Raw genomic sequence first — 21905 nt, 5'->3', positions numbered from 1 at the left:
AAGAGTCTGCATGGCCAGGTGCTATTGCTAGGTTCAGCATGTGGCATGGGTGTTGAGCTCAGTGCTCTTCAGCTCTTCATGTTAATATGGTGGCTGTGTGGAGTGGCTCCAGGATGCATTGTCATTTTGGAGACTGAGGCTGAGACTACTTCCAGTGACGATTAGACACCTTCTAAGACTCAAGCTAGATGTGGGGAGAATAAGATAGCATGGTCCTTGCCCTTGTGGCACTTGCAGACTAAAAATAATCTAGAAGAAATATGCTAGGAAAAATGTCATAGATGAAGTGGGTTGGGGCTTGCAAGGTAGATTAACATAGGAAGAAGCATTTGTATAGGAGTAATATCGTGGGCTTTCTGGTATCATTTTGCTTCTTTGTGTAAATTGCAATGGGATATGTGCAGCATTGTATTGCATTTCCATGATCATTATTTCAGGCAAAGGTGTATTGAATCGCATGCACTGTTTCTTGGTGTCATTATCTGAGAGGATATATTGAGGTTGTGGTCGTTTTTCACTTCCAGCATTTCTAATGTTTGTACTTGAAATGCTGTTTACAACATTTTACTTCACATACGTTGTTAAGAGTAATTGAAGTAAAAACGATGATATAATTATAGTCTTTGGGAATGCAAAAATAAAGAACTTCTGTTTTTAAGTCCAGAATTTGTTGCTACCATCCATATATGCTCATCAGATTTGTTTTGGTAAAATTATTTAGTTGTCTTATATGTGAATTTTAATAAGACATTTGAAAAAATGTTTAAGCATGTTAGGAATATTTTATTTCTATGTTTTAAGGACTATTTTCCTCAAATGGAAAAAACTATGATATCTTTCTTTTTTAGCGGAGCTTGGAGATTATGACCCATATAAACATACTGCAGGATATGTATCTGAGTACCGGTTTGTTCCTGATCAGAAGGAAGAACTTGAAGAAGCCATAGAAAGGATTCATAAAACTCTAATGTAAGAATCATTACACCATGTCTTATTGCATCATCCATCAGTCATCATTACACCATGTCTTATTGCATCATCCATCAGTCATCATCTTCTGATATTCACAAGAAAAGTTTCTAGAATGATAAATTCTTCACCTGTGCATTTAATATTCTAATACTTCTCTTTGTATAGTTTAACTGCTTTTAACTCTAAAATGCTCATCGAAAACTTCAGTAATTAAAAAAGTGTAAAGGAGAAAGTAATTTCAATATGTAAAGTTACCATTTTTTGGTCAATGGCCTTTCAGACCTCTCTTTGTATGTACAATTTCCCAGAGAAAATTTGTCGTACATAGGTTCATGTATTTATGATATTACATAGTGGAATCATTCTGTAAATACTAGATTTTGCAGTCTTTTTTTTTCAGTCACCAGTATCTTGTGAAATTAATCTTTCAGCTATAAATATGTTTAATCACAACAATTTTTAACCATAAATGCATTAATATATTCTTCAATGTTTCCTCTGTCTGAAGTATCCCAGTTCTTCACAGTTATAAGCCAAGTCCTATTCAGGCCATAGCAATGAGTCTGGAAATAGTGATGATGCCAGTGTGAAACCTTTGAGGGTATGGTGTTAATACCGCATGCATTTCTGAGAGTAGACACGCTCCCCTAGTAGGATTTTCAATTCATGGCCTATAGCACTGAAGTTTTAATTTCATTATAATTATTTTGGTTAAATTCTTTACACTGGTTAACATTGCTTTATTCCCTGTTATGTAACACTCCCTCTTGAATATACTTGGTTTCAGATCTATTATAGTTAAGGAAAAAAAAATGGCTGGGCGTGGTGGCTCACGCCTGCAATCCCAGCACTTTGGGAGGCCGAGGCAGGTAGATCACCTGAGGTCAGGAGTTTGAGAACAGCCTGGCCAAAATGGTGAAATCCCATCTCTACTAAAAATACAAAAATTAGCTGGGCGTGGTGGCATGTGCCTGTAATCTCAGTTACTTGGGAGGCTGAGGCAGGAGAATCGCTTGAACCCGGGAGGTGGAGGTTGCAGTGAGCCGAGATCACGCCATTGCACTCCAGCCTGGGCAACAAGAGCGAAACTCCATCTCAAAAAAAAAAAAAAAAAGAAAAAAATGTAGAATCAATCTGGTCACAAAAAAATGTTTGTCTAAAGGATCCGTTTCAGTGAGTGTAGAAGCAGAAGTCAGCTGCTGAATTGCAATCAGAGAAAGAGGCCCTCTATGTTGTATTAGCATGCACTAGAAGGCTCTCCAACCTGATTGTAGAGTCCTTCATTTTCAGATTCTGCTGAAGTAGATGCTCAGAGAGTGCTTCTTATAACGTTAGGAAGGGCAATGTGTTTGGCACATTCTGAGAGTACTGATTCTACTAGGGATTTCAAAGCACAATTATATATTGAAATTATCAAGGAGCTTTGGGTAAAGGTTCTCATGTGTTTTAGATGATAGTGTTGACATTGTGACTGTTATTTCTAAGAATAAAGCTTGATCAAGTTGTGGTGTGTCTAATTTGATGAACATTCTTCATGGATTTCAAAAGTATGGTACGTTGGTGGTTTTCCAGTGCATTGTGGCTGAAATGAAATATGTCACTGCAGGATTTCTTAATTTTTGAGATTTGACCTCCTTTGGTTGTCTATTAAAATCTCAATCCCTCTCTCTCTCTCTCACACACTCACACACACTCGCTTGCACATGCATATTTAACTCTTCTGTGCAGATTTCTGGCTGATGCTCACCCTCATCAGGAATGAATGCTGTTTTCTTTATATTACCACCAATGAAGATTTTGGGAAGAATTCTGTACTGTGTGTTAAGAAAATGACAAGCATTTTTTACAATCTCTGTACGTTAATCAATGTATTTTCAAACTACACATGTGGTCAGGAGATCTCGATATGATCCCAGTTGGGTGGTGGCGGCCCCATTCTCTTCCTCCTGCTGACCATTGCTCTAGTTCCCTTTGCTTTGGATGGAGAGCTGCTGGTGCACAGAGACATTTTACTCTTTGTGAAGGGGATGGTGTTTAATTTGAGTGCTTATATTCTCAATAACCTCTTTAGGGGTTTCTGAAACTGAGAATTTTTAATATATGCTGGGACATTGGGGATAGGCTGTAATGAGCCAGAATGGATTTGGTAAATGAAATTAATGTAAGTATCACTTCAGAGTATAAAATTTTGTCACCAAGAAGCAAAGGCCTTCTTGAAATACAAGGACTTAAGTTTGCATTAGTAAAAAGTATTATTTGTTTTCCCATTGAATACAATGAAGATAGTTTGCATCCCTGTAAGTGCAGTAGCTGCTGTAAAATAAGGCTCTTTGTTTTTGTGCTGGGTGTAGGGGTCAGATTCCTTCTGAGGCTGAGCTGAATTACTTGAGGACTGCCAAATCCCTGGAGATGTATGGCGTTGACCTCCATCCCGTCTATGTGAGTAACATTTAATTAACACAAAATATTTTAAGCTGATGACATTTTTCTTAAAAAGTCACTGAGACTCCCAAAGGAAAGCTGCAGTCCTGTTGTTTAGCAAGCAGATGATACTTTTTTATCTATGTTTTTCTAACACAAAGCAGCTCTGGTGTGGATTAAACCCTAATGAGTTTTGCATAAAAATATGTGATTATATTTCCATGTGTAGAAAACAATTAAGTGGGCTTGAAAACACAATCTGGATAACAGATACAAAGGGCTTAGCTAAACATCAAAACAATATAAAATTGATGTATAGGCCAGGCGCGGTGGCTCATGCCTGTAAGTAATCCCAGCACTTGGGGAGGCAGAGGTGGGTGGATCACCTGAGGTCAGGAGTTTGAGACCAGCCTGGCCAACATGGCGAAACCCTGACTCTACTAAAAATACAAAAATTAGCTGGACGTGGTGGCGGGCGCCTGTAATCCCAGCCACTTGGGAGGCTGAGACAGGAGAATGGCTTGAACCACCTGGGAGGCAGAGGTTGCAGTGAGCCGAGATCGTGCCACTGCACTCCAGCCTGGCAACAGAGCAAGACTCCATCTCAAAAAAAAAAAAAAAAAAAAATTGGTGTGTAATTGACTGTATTAGACAGAAAACAGGAGGATTTTTTAAAAAATAGATTTTATGGCAGCAAAACATAAATACAATCACTTGCCAGGTAAAGTATGTGTTAGGCAATAGGCCAGGTGCAACTACTGTTGATTCTGTCAATATGAGGGTTACCACCTACTGTAGGTATCACTGCATTCATAGAAATATTTTTGCAGATTTTTTTCAGCGGTTTATGAAAACTTGCTGAATAGTCATCAGTGAGCAATTACACTGAATCTGCACTGAATGTTCTGGATCCGGGTTTTAACCTTTGAGCTACTTCTCTTAGGCTACCAATTGATTATTCTATGTCAATGAGATTAGAAAGCCTTTGCCTTTGAATTAAGAGGAGTGTGGATAGCAGTAGTTAAATTTTATTTGAGGAAATGAGCCAGGTACTTTATTCTTTATAGGAAATGAATTGCTGGAGAGTATTTATAGACTGATTTTTTTTAATCAATTGGATTATGGAACTCAGTTTTTAAAGAACCCTAATAAAACTTTATCTAGTGCAAATAACACTCATGCATTCATTTTGTATATGTCTTTTGCTCATTAGCATTTCCTCCAAGAAGAAACAATCTCATATTATTTTTACAGTTAGAAGCATTCCTGTTTAATGTGGCAATAAAAGCTATAGATTTTGGGGAAGAAGTAGTTCCCTGATATATTAGATTCCAATTTCATCAGGTCATTAATGCTTCATAGCACTGTCCTTTAAGAATACTGCTAAAACTGTAGAATCATTATCGTTTTACCTTCCCTCCCTTTAGCCACATTAATCTTGTTAGGTTTTCAGTTTTTAAAAGAAAACATTCCATAGGAAATTTATAAAGAGAGTCTTCTGCAAAATGCTTCTACCTTTGTATAATGTTTATCCTAATTAGAAATCACCTTCTGTTGATGGTAGAAATTTATGGCAAATGAGCTAGATTTATTAGACTCTTCAGTGCATTCGTTTAAGATTTGAATTTTAAGAACTGAAAGTGGGCATTGGCAGGTATTCCTCCAAATGTATTGCTTTATGTTCTTTGTGAATATAATTTTGCAGGTTACCATTTATCTTAGAGTAGAAATAACATCCTCACAAACAGTGCTGTGCATGTCCTTGGTACCTACTCTATGACATTTTCATTTTAAGATCCTGTTTTTAAAATTTGTATTTATTATTGCCTTAAAATAAGGGTTCTCTAGTCTTTACCAGAAGAGATTGTACTTTTACATTTTTGAGCACTCTTAAAGTTATAGGTGGAGGTAGGAAGAAACATGATAGAGACTTCAGAAAATTCAAGTGTGTGTCTGCTAGTGACTGCCTAAACTTTCTAGAGAGAGTTGGGGTGGGGATGAAGTGGGTTTCATGATTGTCCGCATCGGAGATAAATCAAGCCATTCAAAAGCACCCTTGATAGAAGCCAGTGGTTCTCAGTCTTTAACTGTACAGAAGTACCACCTGGGAGTCCTATGTTTTTTCTGCTACTTTGGCCTCTTCATTAGAGATTCTGATTTAACTGTTTCTGGTAGTGCCCAGGCATCAGCATTTTAAGCTGCACAGTGATTCCAGTTAATATGTTGCTAGGATTGAACACCACTGTGTAAGGAAAGTTGGGTAAGTCCCATTGGCCTGACTGGTAGCCCAGACTCATTTTAATGAACTGAAGTAACAAGTATGAAGAACGCCAACAGAAAGTTTCTTTTAAAACTTTGAAAAAAATAAGCAACAAGTTAGCTACTATCATAGTGTATCTAGCTTTCTAGGCTGATGTCTTTCAAAAATTAAATCCAATATTAATGTAACAAATTATATTTGTATGGTCAATTATAGTTTGACAAAGAGATTTTATGTGAATATGTGGTTATAGGCATATGTTTGTTTTTGCAGGGAGAAAACAAGTCTGAGTATTTCTTAGGATTAACTCCGGTTGGTGTTGTTGTCTACAAGAATAAAAAGCAAGTGGGGAAGTATTTCTGGTAGGTATGGCTTGAGAACAGAGTTGGCATTCTATGTTTTGGGCTTATGGGACTCTTGTGTCAGTGAAAGAGTTGGGGAAAAGAAAACAGGTATATTTCCAGTGGTTGATAAATAAATGAGTGAAATTGGGTGTGAGTTTTCTCCTGTTGCACCTCAGCATATGTTTTCTCTGTAAATTTCAGACACTGTGATTCTAGACTCTTTTCCCTGGGAGCTGTGTGGAGTAGGATTTTTCACCCATTTCAGTATGTGCTGGTGGGCTGTGGATCCAGGACTATTCTGACTTTTAGCTCCAAATGGGGATGAGTTGGAGAGATTGGGAAGCCCATGGCTCTGCACTGTGTTTGGGAAGGCAGCACTGCCACAATCTAGGGATTCTAAGGTCATTGTGCATTTAGTGGAGAAGCATAGGACAATGAGAATGGAGTTTTCATTAGAGTGTATGGGGAACTCTCTCTGTCACTGTATGTACTGGGTATGGAGCAGTATATAAAGGAGCCAGTATTCACCAGTCTTTTTCCACTGGACACTTCCCTGATTTTCTGAAAGGTTAATACTTAAAAACAGCAACAACACCATCTGCTTTGTTTTTTAGGCCTCGGATTACAAAGGTTCACTTCAAGGAGACTCAGTTTGAACTCAGAGTACTGGGAAAAGATGTAAGTTTCCAAACCCTTAGCTTAAATTAGAAGAGGGGTGTCTTGTGTGTTCATTTATAGCTTAAAAGACATTGTGAAGAAATGTTTTCTTCAGCTGCTTCCACATGGAACCAGGTTAATTAACTCACATGCACAACTTCTCAGGGAAGGAAAGGGAAGTGAATAGAAATGAATGAGAGGGTAATGGAGAAATGGGCATTTTAGATTTAGCAAAGGAAAGCAAAACCTTTCTAAGGCAGAGGAGAGAATAGGAGGTGATCACTGTTGTTAGTGTAATTTGCTTTCCAGTACTCTCTGTGAGGGTAGAAGGTAGGAGTTATAATGAGAAGGGTATAGCCTGCATTCAGGACTGCCAAAATGCATTCTAATTTTGCTCTAATGTAAATTAAACAACCTTTTGGGAGTCTCACTTCTGCTCTTTCCCTCATTGAGTGTGATAGACAAACCAGATGGAAATTCTGGATGCTTTCAAGGGAGAATGTAAAAATGCCGGCCTTTGCTTTGCAACTTGGCAATGTCCTCTGGGAGTATTTGGGTAATGGGCACAGAACTTGTCAGTGCCTGGATGTGCTTTCATGCCTTGATGTGTGTCTTTGAGAAAAATGGTCGAAAGAAGGCAAGGATGTGAAAGCTTCCTTTTGATCTACCTGTGAAAATAATGCTTCATTGAAGTGCTACTACTGTAAACCACATATTATGGGATACATGAGTGAAAATAAGATGTTTAATCCATATTTATGGGATACATGAGTGAAAACATGATATAGGAGAATCTACTCTTCTGTCTCTTTGATACTAACTTTGTGCAGAACAAAAACTAAGTGGAGTTGAATTGATTTTCTTGATTAAAGAAAAGTAAATTGGTGCTTATGCATGCACACATTGAGACACAGGAATAGTAGAGCTGCAGCTACATTTGGGGTATGGTATTTGGCAGAGTGCCTCACATGTAGTAGGTACTTCATAAATATCTGTTGAATGATCAATGAGCTGATGCACTGAGACACTGTGTGCTGCCACATCAGAAAACCTGATGCTACTCTTTGTTCTCCTAATAGGAAAAAAACATTATCTCATCCTGAACTATATGGCATGCTGCCATTTACTGATACAATTAAAATTGGATTTTGAAATGAGTTTTAACAACTTGTAAGGAAGGGAAATTCCAGATTTTTAAAGAAATGATAGTACAGAAGCCATATAGTTGTTCTTATGGTTTAGTTTGGAGGAAATCCAATGTGTTCTTCAGCTCCTGATTAGACATCTCAATTTAAAAAGATGTGCATTATAATGTAAGACTGAATTAAAATCATGCAAAAAGTAGAGTAGCTAATTAGGAGGGTTTTGTAGTTTCTCCCTATGTTGCCATTAGGTTCACATGAATAATAATTCATCTAAATAATAATGCAAGGAATAAGATCTGTTAGATATATTTGAAAATAATGTTTCAAGTTTTTTTTAGCAGAATATGATAATCAAAAGACTTATGGAAGCATTACTATTATTCAAAGTATTCTTTCCTTATAAGTTATTTTTGTGAGTGAGGTCCTCTGGTGAATGACTTTCATGTTATTATTCCAGTGCCTTAAAAGATATGTCTACTACTGTCTCAGGATAAATATTTGGCAAAGTCCCAGCTAAGCTGAACTTTCATCTTCTTGGACTTCATGATTAGGCAAAAACAACAGCAACAAAATTGATATCATCATGTTATTTTTCAAATGACAGTCTCCATCGAATGACCCTGTTTCCTGTGTACTCGGCTCAGGTGTCTCCCACCCCCACCTCATTCCTTCCTCAGCTTTGAGATGAAATGGATGTCTGGGGAGGCCCAAGGCACTGCACACTTCTAGGTCATTAAGCTCAATGTCAGTGATCTTTAATAAGGTGACAAAGCAGGTCATATAACTCAGAGGCTTGAATTAAAGGGTTTTTTTTATTGCTATTAAGTATCACATTCATTTAGTCAAAGCATTCTATTTCCTGAGTATTCTTGCTTGTGGTCTTTTCTCTTTCTCCACCAGGGTACCTCTCTGTGAGGCAGTGATTTACATAATGGTTGAATTAGGTTGATTATTATGGAGGCCTAACTGTACTCACAAATTGAATTTAAAAGCCCCTTAAAATCCATCACTTGGAACAGTAATCACATTCAGCATGAAGAATGGTTGAAATGCTTATTCTGCTGGTTTGCTGGTCTGGTCAGAAAGACTTAGTGTGGTCATTGCATTTAGGCCAAATTCAGAGATGCTTTCATGCATTAAACTTCCAAATAAGTACTGTTGTTTACATAATTTTTTACAAAAAACTAAACTTTTAGTATAAAGATCGTACATGTTCACTGTAGAAAATCCAGAAAATACCCTGCAAGGAAGAAAATTAAAATTATTCATTATCCTAAAACTCAGAGGTCATGAATATTAATATGTTGATACAGTTGCTTCTAGATTTCACCCTATCAGTGTGAATGTGTATATATTTAAACATACATGTAGATTATCCCCTATGTGGTTTTGTACATGCTTTTGTATTTTATATTGTATCATAAGAATTTTCCCTTTTTGCTAAATTTATTCATAGGTTCCTGCATGGTGTTTGATAAGTTTTCTTTTTATGTGTTTTACTTTTTTTCTTGCTATTGTGGATGCAATCTTTTCTTTCTATTATCTCTTCTAACTGGTTTTTGATAGGAGAATTGAAAGCTGTGGAATTTTATTTATCTCAGATCTAGTCATTTTGCTGAATTCTTGTATTCCAGCTGAGTTCTTAATTTGATTCTCATAAATTTTTATAGGTATATCACTTGCAAATGAAAATAATTTATTCCTTCAATTCTACTGTGTAAATTTCACATTTATAGTATTAGTCCGAACTTTCTAGAAGAGTATAAGTGTTATACCAGTATAAGGCATCCTTGATTGGCTTTCTGTTTTAATGAAAATATCACTACTGTTTTATCACTATGTGTTAGTTCTTGGTTTTAGGAATATGTGTTTTTTACTAGGTGCTGAAATTTTTTTTTTTTTTTAATTATACTTTAAGTTTTAGGGTACATGTGCACATTGTGCAGGTTAGTTACATATGTATACATGTGCCATGCTGGTGCGCTGCACCCACTAACTCGTCATCTAGCATTAGGTATATCTCCCAATACTATCCCTCCCCCCTCCCCCCTCCCCACCACAGTCCCCAGAGTGTGATATTCCCCTTCCTGTGTCCATGTGATCTCATTGTTCAATTCCCACCTATGAGTGAGAATATGCGGTGTTTGGTTTTTTGTTCTTGCGATAGTTTACTGAGAATGATGATTTCCAGTTTCATCCATGTCCCTACAAAGGACATGAACTCATCATTTTTTATGGCTGCATAGTATTCCATGGTGTATATGTGCCACATTTTCTTAATCCAGTCTATCATTGTTGGACATTTGGGTTGGTTCCAAGTCTTTGCTATTGTGAATAATGCCGCAATAAACATACGTGTGCATGTGTCTTTGTAGCAGCATGATTTATAGTCATTTGGGTATATACCCAGTAATGGGATGGCTGGGTCAAATGGTATTTCTAGTTCTAGATCCCTGAGGAATCGCCACACTGACTTCCACAATGGTTGAACTAGTTTACAGTCCCACCAACAGTGTAAATTGACAAATGGGATCTAATTAAACTAAAGAGCTTCTGCACAGCAAAAGAAACTACCATCAGAGTGAACAGGCAACCTACAGCATGGGAGAAAATTTTCGCAACCTACTCATCTGACAAAGGGCTAATATCCAGAATCTACAATGAACTCAAACAAATTTACAAGAAAAAAAACAAACAACCCCATCAAAAAGTGGGCGAGGGACATGAACAGACACTTCTCAAAAGAAGACATTTATGCAGCCAAAAAACACATGAAAAAATGCTCATCATCACTGGCCATCAGAGAAATGCAAATCAAAACCACTATGAGATATCATCTCACACCTGTTAGAATGGCAATCATTAAAAAGTCAGGAAACAACAGGTGCTGGAGAGGATGTGGAGAAATAGGTGCTGAAATTTTTTAAAGTTTATTATCAGATGGTTGATTTTCACTGAATACCTTGAGAACTAAGGCTGTTACTTGTTTACTCATTCAACAACTTAGGCTTATTTCAAAATCCAGGCAAGAGATGATAGTATCTCTATCTCAGTGGATCAAGGTGACAACAAAGTGCGGAGAAGCTGTTGGATTATGGATTTTACCACCAGGGTTTCCTGAATGTGGGCAGATATGAGAGAGAGGAGTCCTGGTCACTGAAACGAGTTTGGCCTGAGAAGCAGGAGGTCTAAGTATAGAGCTATCATCAGGTGAGGTGGGGAAGGCTATGGATAGAGCAGACTTGAGGAGGAAGATCAGGAGTCCCATTTTGAACATGTTGAATTTGAGATGTCCTTTAGACATCTAAGGGGAGATATTAAATAAGAAGTGAGCTATGTGAGCCTGGAGTTTAGTACCAACGTCTGAGCAGAAAATATAAATTTGAATATATAAAATTGGCATCTGCTACTTTTTGAAGCCACGAGACTACCTGAAATCACTAGGAGAATGAGTATAAATGAGAAAAGAAGAGAGAGAACCAGCAAAGGAGGCTGAAAAGAATCAGCCAGTGAGATAGAAGGAACAGTAATTATGCTGAATGCCAAGTAAAAGTCATGTATTAAGCATGTGTCAAATGATGCTGATATGTCATACAGGGTAAAGGCTGAGAATGGGCCACTGAATTTAGGAATGTAGGAGATCATTGACAAGGTGAGTTTCAGTAGATTGGAAGAGTGAGCTTCAACCCAGCAGTTCCCCTGTTAAGTATATGTACCCTAGAGAGGTGTTCTGTGCAGCACTTACGTAAAAGTCAGAAAAAGAAATTAACCCAGAATTCCATTAACAGGGGAATGAACAAATAAATTGATGCATATTCATTAAGAAAAACCCATAAGAGAGGTAACAGGAAGATAAGAATTGGAGATTTGGAGATGGTGAGTGTGGACAACTCTTTGGAGGAGTTTTGGCACAAGGGGAATAAACAGAAATATAGCTGGTAGGTACTGTGCCAGCATCAAGATATGAGGAGGGTGACTTTCAGGATGACACCCACCGTGAAAGACTGCAGAATTTCATCAACTGATGAGATCCAAAGCTGGGAGTTTTAGGGGGAAGGAAAGAGAACAGTCTGAAAGCAGCAATGTGGAGCAGGAAGGATCCTTCCCACTTTTAGGTTCAGAGATGGAAGAACAGTGGAGACAGAAGACACAGCCATCCCTCGAGGGCTACAGTGGAAACAGGGTCTTCAGAGAGAGCCGGGGGTCTCCTTGTGCAGCAAGGTGAAGGACATATGAGAGAACAGACTGAGGAGTGAGGGGGTTTGCTGATTAGAGGTCATGAATTCCGGAGGGCACAAAGCAAGGGTTTCAGGAGTTGAGTAGTGATGAAGAAAGAGACAGGCAAGGGGGTGTGCTGAGCATTATTGGGGGGTGACTGAGATACACAGAGATAAGGAGCATCATGAGAGTTGGTCCAGTCGATTGGGAAGGGAGTGAGGATTGGGTTTCCATGTCTGCCTATTCCCTCTGGAGATGTGGGGTAGAAGACCTAAAGAAGGTGGGGTGGTTCCAGCACACTGCCTGGTTCAGCCTGACTCTTCTTAGGGGAGGGCCTCTCTTAACTGTGGGCATGAGCTCAGACTCAGCACTTGAGAATGGATTGAGGACTTGCGGGGAAATTGGGTGTTACATTAACTCTGGGCTTCACCCTCCATGATCAGATGTGCATTTAAGAAAGCACACACTGGCTGCAGGGTGGAACATTCCACAGACGTGAGCACAGAGGCAGACAGAGTAGGAGATGTGATCAAGGGGAGACAAGAGGGGACTTACTGCAAAGATGGAAAGAAGTCGGCAGATTTGGGAAGCATTTAGGAGGTTAAATTGTTTCTGATTGGTAGCAGATTCAGTGTTTTTGTGGAAAATAGGAATTTAGGATAATACTGGAATTTCTTGGTTTTGGCAACAAGAGGAGGATGTAATTCCTAACACAGGACTAAGCCCAGAATTTGGCATGTAGTAAGCACACTTGTGAAATAAATGAAAGAATGAATAAATGCTGCTGTGCTTACTTTTATATATAATACCTCAGGAAACTAACCTCAGCTAAAGTTACCCCGTGTGACAGGATGTAGAACCAAAAGGTTCCTGGCAACTCTGGCTGTGAGTAATGAGATCCACTTGGCAGAACTCTCGGGCTTGCTTTAAGGAGAGTACACGGGAAGCGATGATGGCCAGGAGTCATCACTGTTTGTCAACAAGCGCAAGAGGTCTCACTTACGTTAAGCCAAGGGTTCCTTTCACATTTTACATCGTAATATAGATTTTTAAAAAGTATTTTTATTTGAAAACAATTCAAAATTTATTTAAAAAGTTGTAAAAATTAAAATATTACAAAGAACATATTCATTTACTGTTACCTAGAGTCACTTATGGTTAACATTTTACTTCACTTCCTTTGTTATTTGTGCCTTCTTTCTCTCCATACACACACAGGCCTTTCTCTTTAGAACAGCTTGAGAGTAAGTTACGTATGTCATAGACTATAAATATGTAAGTGTGTATTTCCTAAGAATAGGGATATTCCGATGTAACTGCAGTATGGTTAACAACTTAATACATTAATAATGATATAATATTTTACCATCTAGCTTCCATATTCCAATTTTGTTGGTTAACCCAATAATGTCCTTTTTAGCATTTCTCCCCTATGGTATAGAATTCAGATAACCTCCTTTAATCTGGAACACTTTCAAAGCATTTTGTTATCTTTTATAAAATTGACATTTTAAAAGAATACAGTTATACCCCACTGTTTTAAAACAGAGAGTTTCTTATTTCATGTTTTTCAGCTGTTTCCTCATGATTAGACTAAGGTTATGCATTCCTAGCTGTATAGCTGCATAGGTGAAATAGTGTCCCTCTCAGGTGTCTCATCTGGGGGCATATGGTGATCACCTGTCCCTCGTTGGCTGTTAAGTTTGATCACTCATTACAGTGTTGCCTGATTTCTCTGCTGTATAATTCCTGCTTCTCTCTTGCAACTAATAAGTAGTCTGTGGGGAGATACTTTAAATCAATGCAAATACCCAGTTCGTCTTTAAAATTCTCTGTAAATTTAGCATTCATTGAGGATTCTTGCCTGATCCAGTCTTCTACTAAGATGGTTGCAAAACGCTGATTTTTCTAGCTCTCTACTCCCTCCACATTTATGAGTCAGCCCTCAGCATTCCACTGAAACAAGAGCACTGCCTTCTCTCCCTTTTATTTATTGTCAGTATTTATTAACTTCTATTTTTTCAATGGTTTAAAATACATTACATACCTATTTATTTTTAATACTTTCAACTTTTATTATAGATTAAAGGGTACATGTGCAGGTTTGTTACATGGGTATATTGTGTGACGGTGAGGCTTGGGGTCCTAATGATCCCGTCACCCAGGCAGTGAGCTTAGTACCCAACGGTGGTTCTTCAGCCCATGCCTCCCCCATCCAGTAGTCCCCAGTGTCTGTTGTTTCCATCTTCATGTTCATGTGTATTCAGTGTTTCGTTCCCACTTATAAGTGAGAACACCTGGTATTTGGTTTTATGTTCTTGCATTAGTTCACACAGGTACCTAACTATTTTGCTGTTCAGATTTGGTCATTGGGAACCCCTTCAATCTGACTCCTGCCTTTGGGATCTGCCCCCATCATTTTAGGGCTAATATCTTCCTTTTTTGGTGTAATATATTTCAGGTGCATGTTGTATCAACCCTGTCCCTACCCTGAGTGTTAGCCATTCTTCCAAGGAGCTCTGGTTCCTTTGACTAGGAAATGATCTAGATCTGGGTGCTAGGTGTGGTCATTGCTACTAGGGCGACTTTGCTTCTTGGCCTTTTCAGTTGACAGAGCTAGGGAATAATGCTTTCATATATACACACATAGACCCTAATACACATATATACAAATAGAAATATATGTGCACATGTGCATATAAGCATGCACATATTGATACATAGCTTAGAAATCAGGAGTTCACAGCATACTTCCAGTTCTGTCCATAGCCACAGGGTTCTTCCTTACCCTCCCTCATTTTATATTTGTATGTCCTTTCTTTGGCCATGAGAACCTTGGCTTCCCAAAAAAGCCACACATTTACTCATTTGCTCAATTCTGTAACACATATCACATAGTTTCAGAATTGCTTTGGTCAGACCACTAAAGTGGACAATTGTTTGCTGTCCTTTCATCCACATGCACCACTTTGCCAAGACAGAGGGCCTAAGAGTCAAATAGTGTGTTCAAAATTTACTTGGATTGGTCCTCCCTTCTCTCCTTCTTATCATTCATGTCTTCCTTCTTCATTCCTGTGCTCATGTATTCGTTTGAAATCTACTGAGGTTTATTGTTTCAGGTTGTTTTTGGTTTTAGCTCCCTCTCCTTCACGTTCTTGTTTAATTTTATTTTTTAATATGTAGAAGGTTAACTTGCTTTCAAAAATCAAAATTACTCAAAAACTCAACTCCCATTTTCCTTCCACCCTGTTCCGCCATGCTTCCTTGTAGGTAACCAACTTCATTGTTTTCTGGTTAATCCTCCCTGTGTTTCTTTTTGTAAAGATAAGCATTTTTTTTTCTTCATTCTTTCTTTCCTAAAAGTAGCATACTGTATGGGTTTTTGTACTGTGTTGGGGTTTTTTCCCCACTTAGTAATATCTCCTAGAAATCATTCTGTATCAGTTTATTGAGAGCTTTCTCATTCTCTTGTACGTAGCACTGTATTGAGTGTGTGTACCACAGTTTATTCAACCAATCTCTTATGCTTGAATATTTAGGAAAAGTTTTCAATATTTTACAGTCACACATTTTTCTTCATTCAGTAATTTTGTGTGTATGTGTTTTTGGAGGGATATCCATGGGTTAAATTCCCAGTAGTGGGATTGCTAGGTCATAGGGTAAGTACATATGTAGTTTTGTTTGCCTTATGCCCAGGCTTCATTCATAGTTGTACCATTTTGTGTCTCCAACTACAGTGTATAGAAGTCCTGGAACTATAGATTTAATATTTTCCCCAACTATTCTTAAGTGTGGCTGTTAGTAATAATTGGGTCCTGATGCCACATGACATTTGGGTTTGGAGTCTTTCAGATTTCGTGATGGACTGTTAGACATGTGATCAAATAAATGTTTTAAGTCCAGGTCTCTTGCTCACTAACTGTGGGCAGTTCACTGAACAACACTTAACCTACATTTCGTAATCTGTAAAGTGAGGATGATAATATCCTTATGATGCTGCTGTGAGGTTACAAGCACCTAGTGCAAAGTTGGGCATGTAACGGGCACACAGTCTGTGTCTCTGAGTTGGAACTGCCTTTGTATTGGGCCACTTAGAGCTGTTGCAGTCTTGCACAGGAAAGGACCATGGAATCACCTTGTTCTTGGCTGCTGAATAGCTTGTGTTATGGCAGGAAGGGAAGCCCAGGTTTTCAGGCCCATGGTTTTTCCTTTGCTTCACTTGCTGGTGTGTTTTGTTGATTTTGTCCATAATTGAAACACATGGGCCACTTAATCAGAAGTAGTGAAAATTCTCCTGTAAAAAATTTGAGTGTCAGTAGGTCTTACCACATAAGCCTTCGTTTTAACAGGATTGATAATGTTTATTAGACTTTTTAAAAACACTGTGAGATTGGGAATAAAAGTTAGTTATCATTAAAACAAAAATTAAATCAATCTGCAAGTATATGAGAGAAATACTGACTTTTTAGGAATACTACAAAACAGATGAGGAGAAGATAGAATAAAAACTATCACAGAAAAATCCATTTGGACTTCTATGTTCATATCTGTGAATTCCTTCAAATAATAAGAATAAGCTCAACATGATAGTTTTCAAAGTTTACTGGAATACGATGTAAGTATTTGTATGTAATTATTTATCAAGCAATCAACTTATTCATCCGTAAAATGGGTAAGATGGTTTTCACATTTATCATGTTTTGAAATATAACCCACATAGCTGATGAGAGTACTAGAATATTTTGCTGTTTTTATTTTTACACTGTGAAGTATACATGCAGAAATGAAAATTAGTTTTATTCTTCAAGGGCTGAGCTGAAATGCACAGTGATTTTTCAGTTAAAAAATACGTAACCATATTACATACATTTCAAAATTTTTAAAAAAAAATGTGTGTGTGTATCTATATGTAGAGGGTTGTTTATGTATAGTGCAATATTTTTTAAACTAGAGTATGTGCTTACCATACACTTCCCTGAAAGAAAGTTCTTTGATCAAATAAATTAGAACAACCCACAACCTTACCACCTCTTGGAGATTCACAGTACATATTAGCGAATTAAAGGTCTGAGTGTTTAGCCCAGTGTTTCCCATACTTATCTGAGCAAAGAACCCTTCTATGCCAATATTGCAAGACCTTAGTGTTGTAAGAAACGCTCTTTGGGGAGCATTGTGTAAAGACTGGAAAGAATAAGATCATGTTTTATTCAGTGTCTTAACATTTCCTTCTGACTTCCTTTTCCAAGTAATGACAAAATTGGTGAATTTTGTTGCAGGACTCACCCTAAATTCATTAGCCAGGTGGAAACTCAGGATGCCTAGAAAAGAGAGCATGAAAAAATATGAGGAAAGCCATTAAAACAGATATTGTGCCCAGGATATCATGTGTACTAACATAGTTTAATTTTTAAAACTATAGTCAGTTTCACCATTTAGAAAGATAAAATTTTTCAAAAGACTTACAATTTTGTAAGCTTTCTTTGGTATCTATTTCCAGTTGGAGAATAAAGATTTCAGTTTGACTACTTGCCTTCCTTTGCATGATCAGTAATTAAGAAGAAAGTTATTTTAGTCATTTGCTACCAGCCGTCTGACTATTTTTGTTTCTCTCCCTGGAACCTAAACTGAGTTAATGATTGCGAGTTAATGTAAATCTTGTGTGGATTGGATAGAAAGAAAAAAGCAAAAATCTCACAGTACTTTAGACTTGTAATCGTCACACTTCTTTTTAGCCTCTTCCCCACCTCTATGGAGCATCAGTAGGAAACCTCTCTGCTGTATACCTTCAGGTACTTATATAATGATTGCATTTTACTTTTCTTAGAAGTACTCATCTCTTTTGCTCTTCAGTGATGACCTACACCGTGTATCTTGGGTTACTTCTAATGTGACCTTGGATGTGAGCCAGGTGTATAATGGGATTAAGAAAGGTATTCATACCCATAATTTTAGGGAGCCTGGGGAAGGTAGACTGTCCAGTTGTGGCTGTTTCCCAAAACAAAAACAGGGAGGAACCTGTCAGAGTACAGGATTGCATTCTTGTGTCAAGAATACAGGCTTGGGAGAGGCACTGAAATGGGACTAGGCCCAGGCAGAAAAAGTGGGTGTGCTGCTGGCAACGTGAGCCCTTCACTGATCCTGTCAGTAATCCCAGTACCCTTAGAAGAAGCTAGGCGAAAGTAGATTTCTTTCTTTAAGCTTGCCAAGAGAGACATAGCCAGCCAAAATGGGAAAAGAAACTGGGAAGACCAGAGGGAGTTAGGTTGGAAATTTGCTGATATAATACAGGTCCTGAATTCTTACAAATGATGGAATTGGGGGTTTGAGTCAGGTTTACTCTAGAGACCCATGGAGCAGTAATATCCACATGATATTGGACTTACAAGTGACTCAATCTTGATTCGTTTATGAAGTAAAAAGAAATAGATTCAGAGAATAGCTTTGCTTCTGGTATGAAATGACCAAAGCTGTAAAGGTGTTTGAGTAATTTTACAAAAAGCAAGCATTGGATTCTTGGATAAAGTATTTTAGTAGGAGATTGGAATGAACTTCTTTAATTAAGCAGTTGTTCATCTGTGTGAATGAGTAGAAATGTGCTAATTGGCCATGTTTATCTGGAAAAGGTTTGGTAAGTGAGAGTGGTAGAAAGAGATATTTGAAATGCCATGGCAGTGGAATTCATGCCAGCAGTTACTGTACATGGCAAAAGTACACAGAATTTATTCAGAATACCTGGCTCCTGTTTCAATTATGTTAAGCCTCCTTTTAGTATTTGGATCATTCTGCCAGGAACAGGATAAAAAATAGGCAGCTTGTCCTAAAGCTCACTATAAGTGGAGAGTGAGTTCATACTTGTCATTTGTACTTGGCAGAAATAATTAGGAAGCCAGTGGGGAGGCGCTTTTGATCCTTTAATATATTTGTACTCAAGGAAACTTGAGAAAAACCCAATTCTGGTTGGATTTGAAATATCTTTTATCCTTTCCTTAAGTGATGGTAGTTTTTTTAAAAAAGTATTAAAAATTAGGTATCCTGTGATCAGATCTGTACTTGAAAAGTAAAAGGATACAGTCACATACCTGAAGAAATAAGTTGAAAACCAGACTAAGAAAAGTTTGAGATTTAGAGGAGACTATGTTTTATTTTAAGACGGAATACTTTGTTTCTCCTTCCAAGACTTTTGGAAGACCCATGGTAAACCTGACTCAAACCCCCAGTTCCATCATTTGTAAGAATTCAGGACCTGTATTGTATCAGCGAATTCCAAAAGTCTTGGAAGTCTTTGGAAGCATGTAATTAAATAAGTTTTGATATTTTTATTTAAGTACTTAAATTATACCTCATTTTGGATGATTTTGCTAAAAATGTAAAAATGTCTATGTCACAGAGAAGTCATTCTCAGCCATCATTTCTAGTAGGTGGTAATTCTCAGTATGTCCTGCCACACACAGTACTTCCATTGTTGAAAGGCACAGGGAAATGGCGGGTCCACGTAGTGAGGAAGGACGTAGTGGTAGAGGGGCAGGGGTAGCCTGTCCTGGTCTGATCTTTACCTTCACAATTTATCTTGATAGAATGCAGTCACAAGCAGACTTATTTTAAATGAATAACTTGTACATTCTATTTTGGAATAATTCAGTGCCCTTAAAAACACCCACCCCTTAACAGTAGTGATTGCCTCTGGGGAAGGTAATTGGAGACAGTGGTGGGAGGGAGATTGAGTTGTCATTGTATACCCACTTTGAAAACTTGGGCATTTATACCATGTGCATGTTATACAATCATGTGTCAATGACAGGGATATGTTCTGAGAAACAAGTCGTTAGGCGATTTTGTCATTGTGTATACATCATAGAATATTTTTACACAAACCTGGCTGGTCTAGCCTACTACACATTGTCAGTCGAGGAAAATAACGAGACAAGTCTCAATCATTTTAGGAGATTTATTTGCTAAAGTTAAGGACATGCCAGGGAGACAGGTCTATGCCTTTCTCCAAAGATGATTTTGAGAGCTCTACATTTAAAGGGCAAAAGATGGGAGTTGAGAAGCACACTGTTTTCATGTAAGAGGGGGGTAGGGAAAAATAGTCATTCATGCCTTTGTCTGCCTCAGTGAATCTACATTTTTTTAACATAGGATGACACAAAAGGGGCAGAGGAAAAATGTGGAGAATCTGTATTTTACATCAGATAACACAGACAAAATAGGGTAAGGGAAGAGTCAGATATGCGTTTGTGTCTGGGGTGACTCTACCTGTAAAGATAAAGCTATCAATTTGCATTGCCATGGTAAAGTTTTAACAGCTCACTAGGAATTTCCTTATGGGAAAAATATGGGGGAGGCATGTAGCTTTTCATCTTGTAGCAATCTTATTTAGGAACCAAAAAGGAGAGGCAGGTTTGCGTGACCCAGTTCCCAGCTTGAATTTTCCCTTTAGCTAAATGAGTTTGGGGTCCCCAAATTTAATTTCCTTTCACAATACCTAGGCTATACGGTATAGCCTATTGCTCCCAGGCTGCCAACCTGTACAGCATGTTACTGTACTGAATACTGCAGGCAATTGGAACACTATGGTAAGTATTTATGTATCCAAACACATCTAAACACAGAAAAGGCACAGTTAAAATATGTTTTATAATCTTAAGGAACCACTGTTGTATATGCGATCCATCATTGACCAAGACATCCTTATACAACGCATGACTGGATATTTAAAAAAAGAAAACTAAAAGAAAAAAAAATTTCTCTCTAAGGGCTCCTATCTTCTGACAAAAGCCTGGGCTTTCCCTCCCTGCCCGGAGGAGCTTCTGTGATTTCCTGTGTGTCCCCTTTCCCAGCTCTGCCACCAGTTTCTTTGGCTGCTAAGGAAAACACTTTCTGAATTCATTGACTTTTCTTCCTCACCTCTAATTGTATAATCCCTATCCCTTTCACAAAGGCCTCGGAAGATTTCTTACCGTGAAATGTGGTAACCTCCTTTCAAACTCGATTTGACTTTTCTGGGTCACTTGAGAGTTGCACTCTCTCTTCCCAGCTTCTCTGACACTCTTTCCTGGTATGTTTGGACCTCTCTCACTCCACCTTCAGGAGCGTCTTTGCAGTGATTCCACCTTCATCCATTCTGCGCACTCTCCCTGAGCAGTCTTGTTCACTTGGTGAGATCACCTGTGTGAGTAGATGTGCCCTCTCTCTGGCTCTCTGACCTGCATCCTTTGGCCCTCTAGGTGTCCCATGGGACCTCAAAATCAGAATATTTCAACCTGAACTTATTGTCTATTCCCTTGTCATCCAAATGCCCATTTTTTCCACTTGCTATATTTTAGTAGCACCCAAGCCAGAAACCTGAAAATGTTCCTAACTTTCTTTTTTTACCAGACAAGGTTTTGGAATTACAGCTAGCCTTGCTGTAATGTGTGCATGTTGGCTTTGTTTCCATCACATCTCTTCATCTTACAAATAAACTGCTAAGTTGGGCAGCATCATTCAAGTTGGACTTGGGAGAAATTTTATACATATAAATGTTCTGTCCTTATTGAAAGTAGGAGACAAATCATTTCAATTATTCTTTTGCATTGATTGTTTTATGTTTATGAGTCCGTAGAAACCTCATTTCAGAGGCATTTGCTGCATTGGAGACTTGAGTTTGGTTTGTAGCTTTGAAATTAAATTAGCAAGTATATAACTTCACAGAGCTTGTGGTTTATTGTGTTAGCATTCATATTGTGTTTTGCTTAGTTTTCTGTTCAGTTACTTAAAATATAAATAGTATTTTTTGCAAAATTAGAATTACAGGCATATCTTTTTTTTTTTTTTTGCACTTCACTTTATTGTGCTTTGCAGATACTGTGTTTTTTTTACAAATTGAAGATTTGTGGCAACCCTGTC

The 21905-nt window shown here is 37.9% G+C and overlaps 1 protein-coding gene and 1 long non-coding RNA gene across 2 annotated transcripts in view; one reads left to right on the top strand and one right to left on the bottom strand.

Annotated features, from left to right (window-relative positions):
* Positions 1-21905, top strand: part of EPB41L4A (erythrocyte membrane protein band 4.1 like 4A) — a 259857-nt gene that overhangs the window by 155719 nt on the left and 82233 nt on the right. Inside the window, exons 7-10 of the mRNA XM_003826742.8 lie at positions 849-969; positions 3324-3411; positions 5927-6015; positions 6612-6675. Coding sequence (XP_003826790.1) covers positions 849-969; positions 3324-3411; positions 5927-6015; positions 6612-6675 — 362 coding nt within the window. The remainder of the gene's footprint in view (positions 1-848; positions 970-3323; positions 3412-5926; positions 6016-6611; positions 6676-21905) is intronic.
* Positions 8498-21905, bottom strand: part of LOC130541534 (uncharacterized) — a 29870-nt gene continuing 16462 nt past the window's right edge. Inside the window, exons 2-4 of the long non-coding RNA XR_008955601.1 lie at positions 17301-17335; positions 16153-16311; positions 8498-9039 (exon numbers count right to left, since the gene is read on the bottom strand). This is a non-coding gene — a long non-coding RNA (uncharacterized LOC130541534). The remainder of the gene's footprint in view (positions 9040-16152; positions 16312-17300; positions 17336-21905) is intronic.

Source organism: Pan paniscus, chromosome 4 (genome assembly GCF_029289425.2).
Source record: "Pan paniscus chromosome 4, NHGRI_mPanPan1-v2.0_pri, whole genome shotgun sequence".
Classification (NCBI taxonomy): domain Eukaryota; kingdom Metazoa; phylum Chordata; class Mammalia; order Primates; family Hominidae; genus Pan; species Pan paniscus.
Note: the sequence above shows the minus strand (reverse complement) of the source record. Positions and strands in the feature narration are given on the sequence as shown.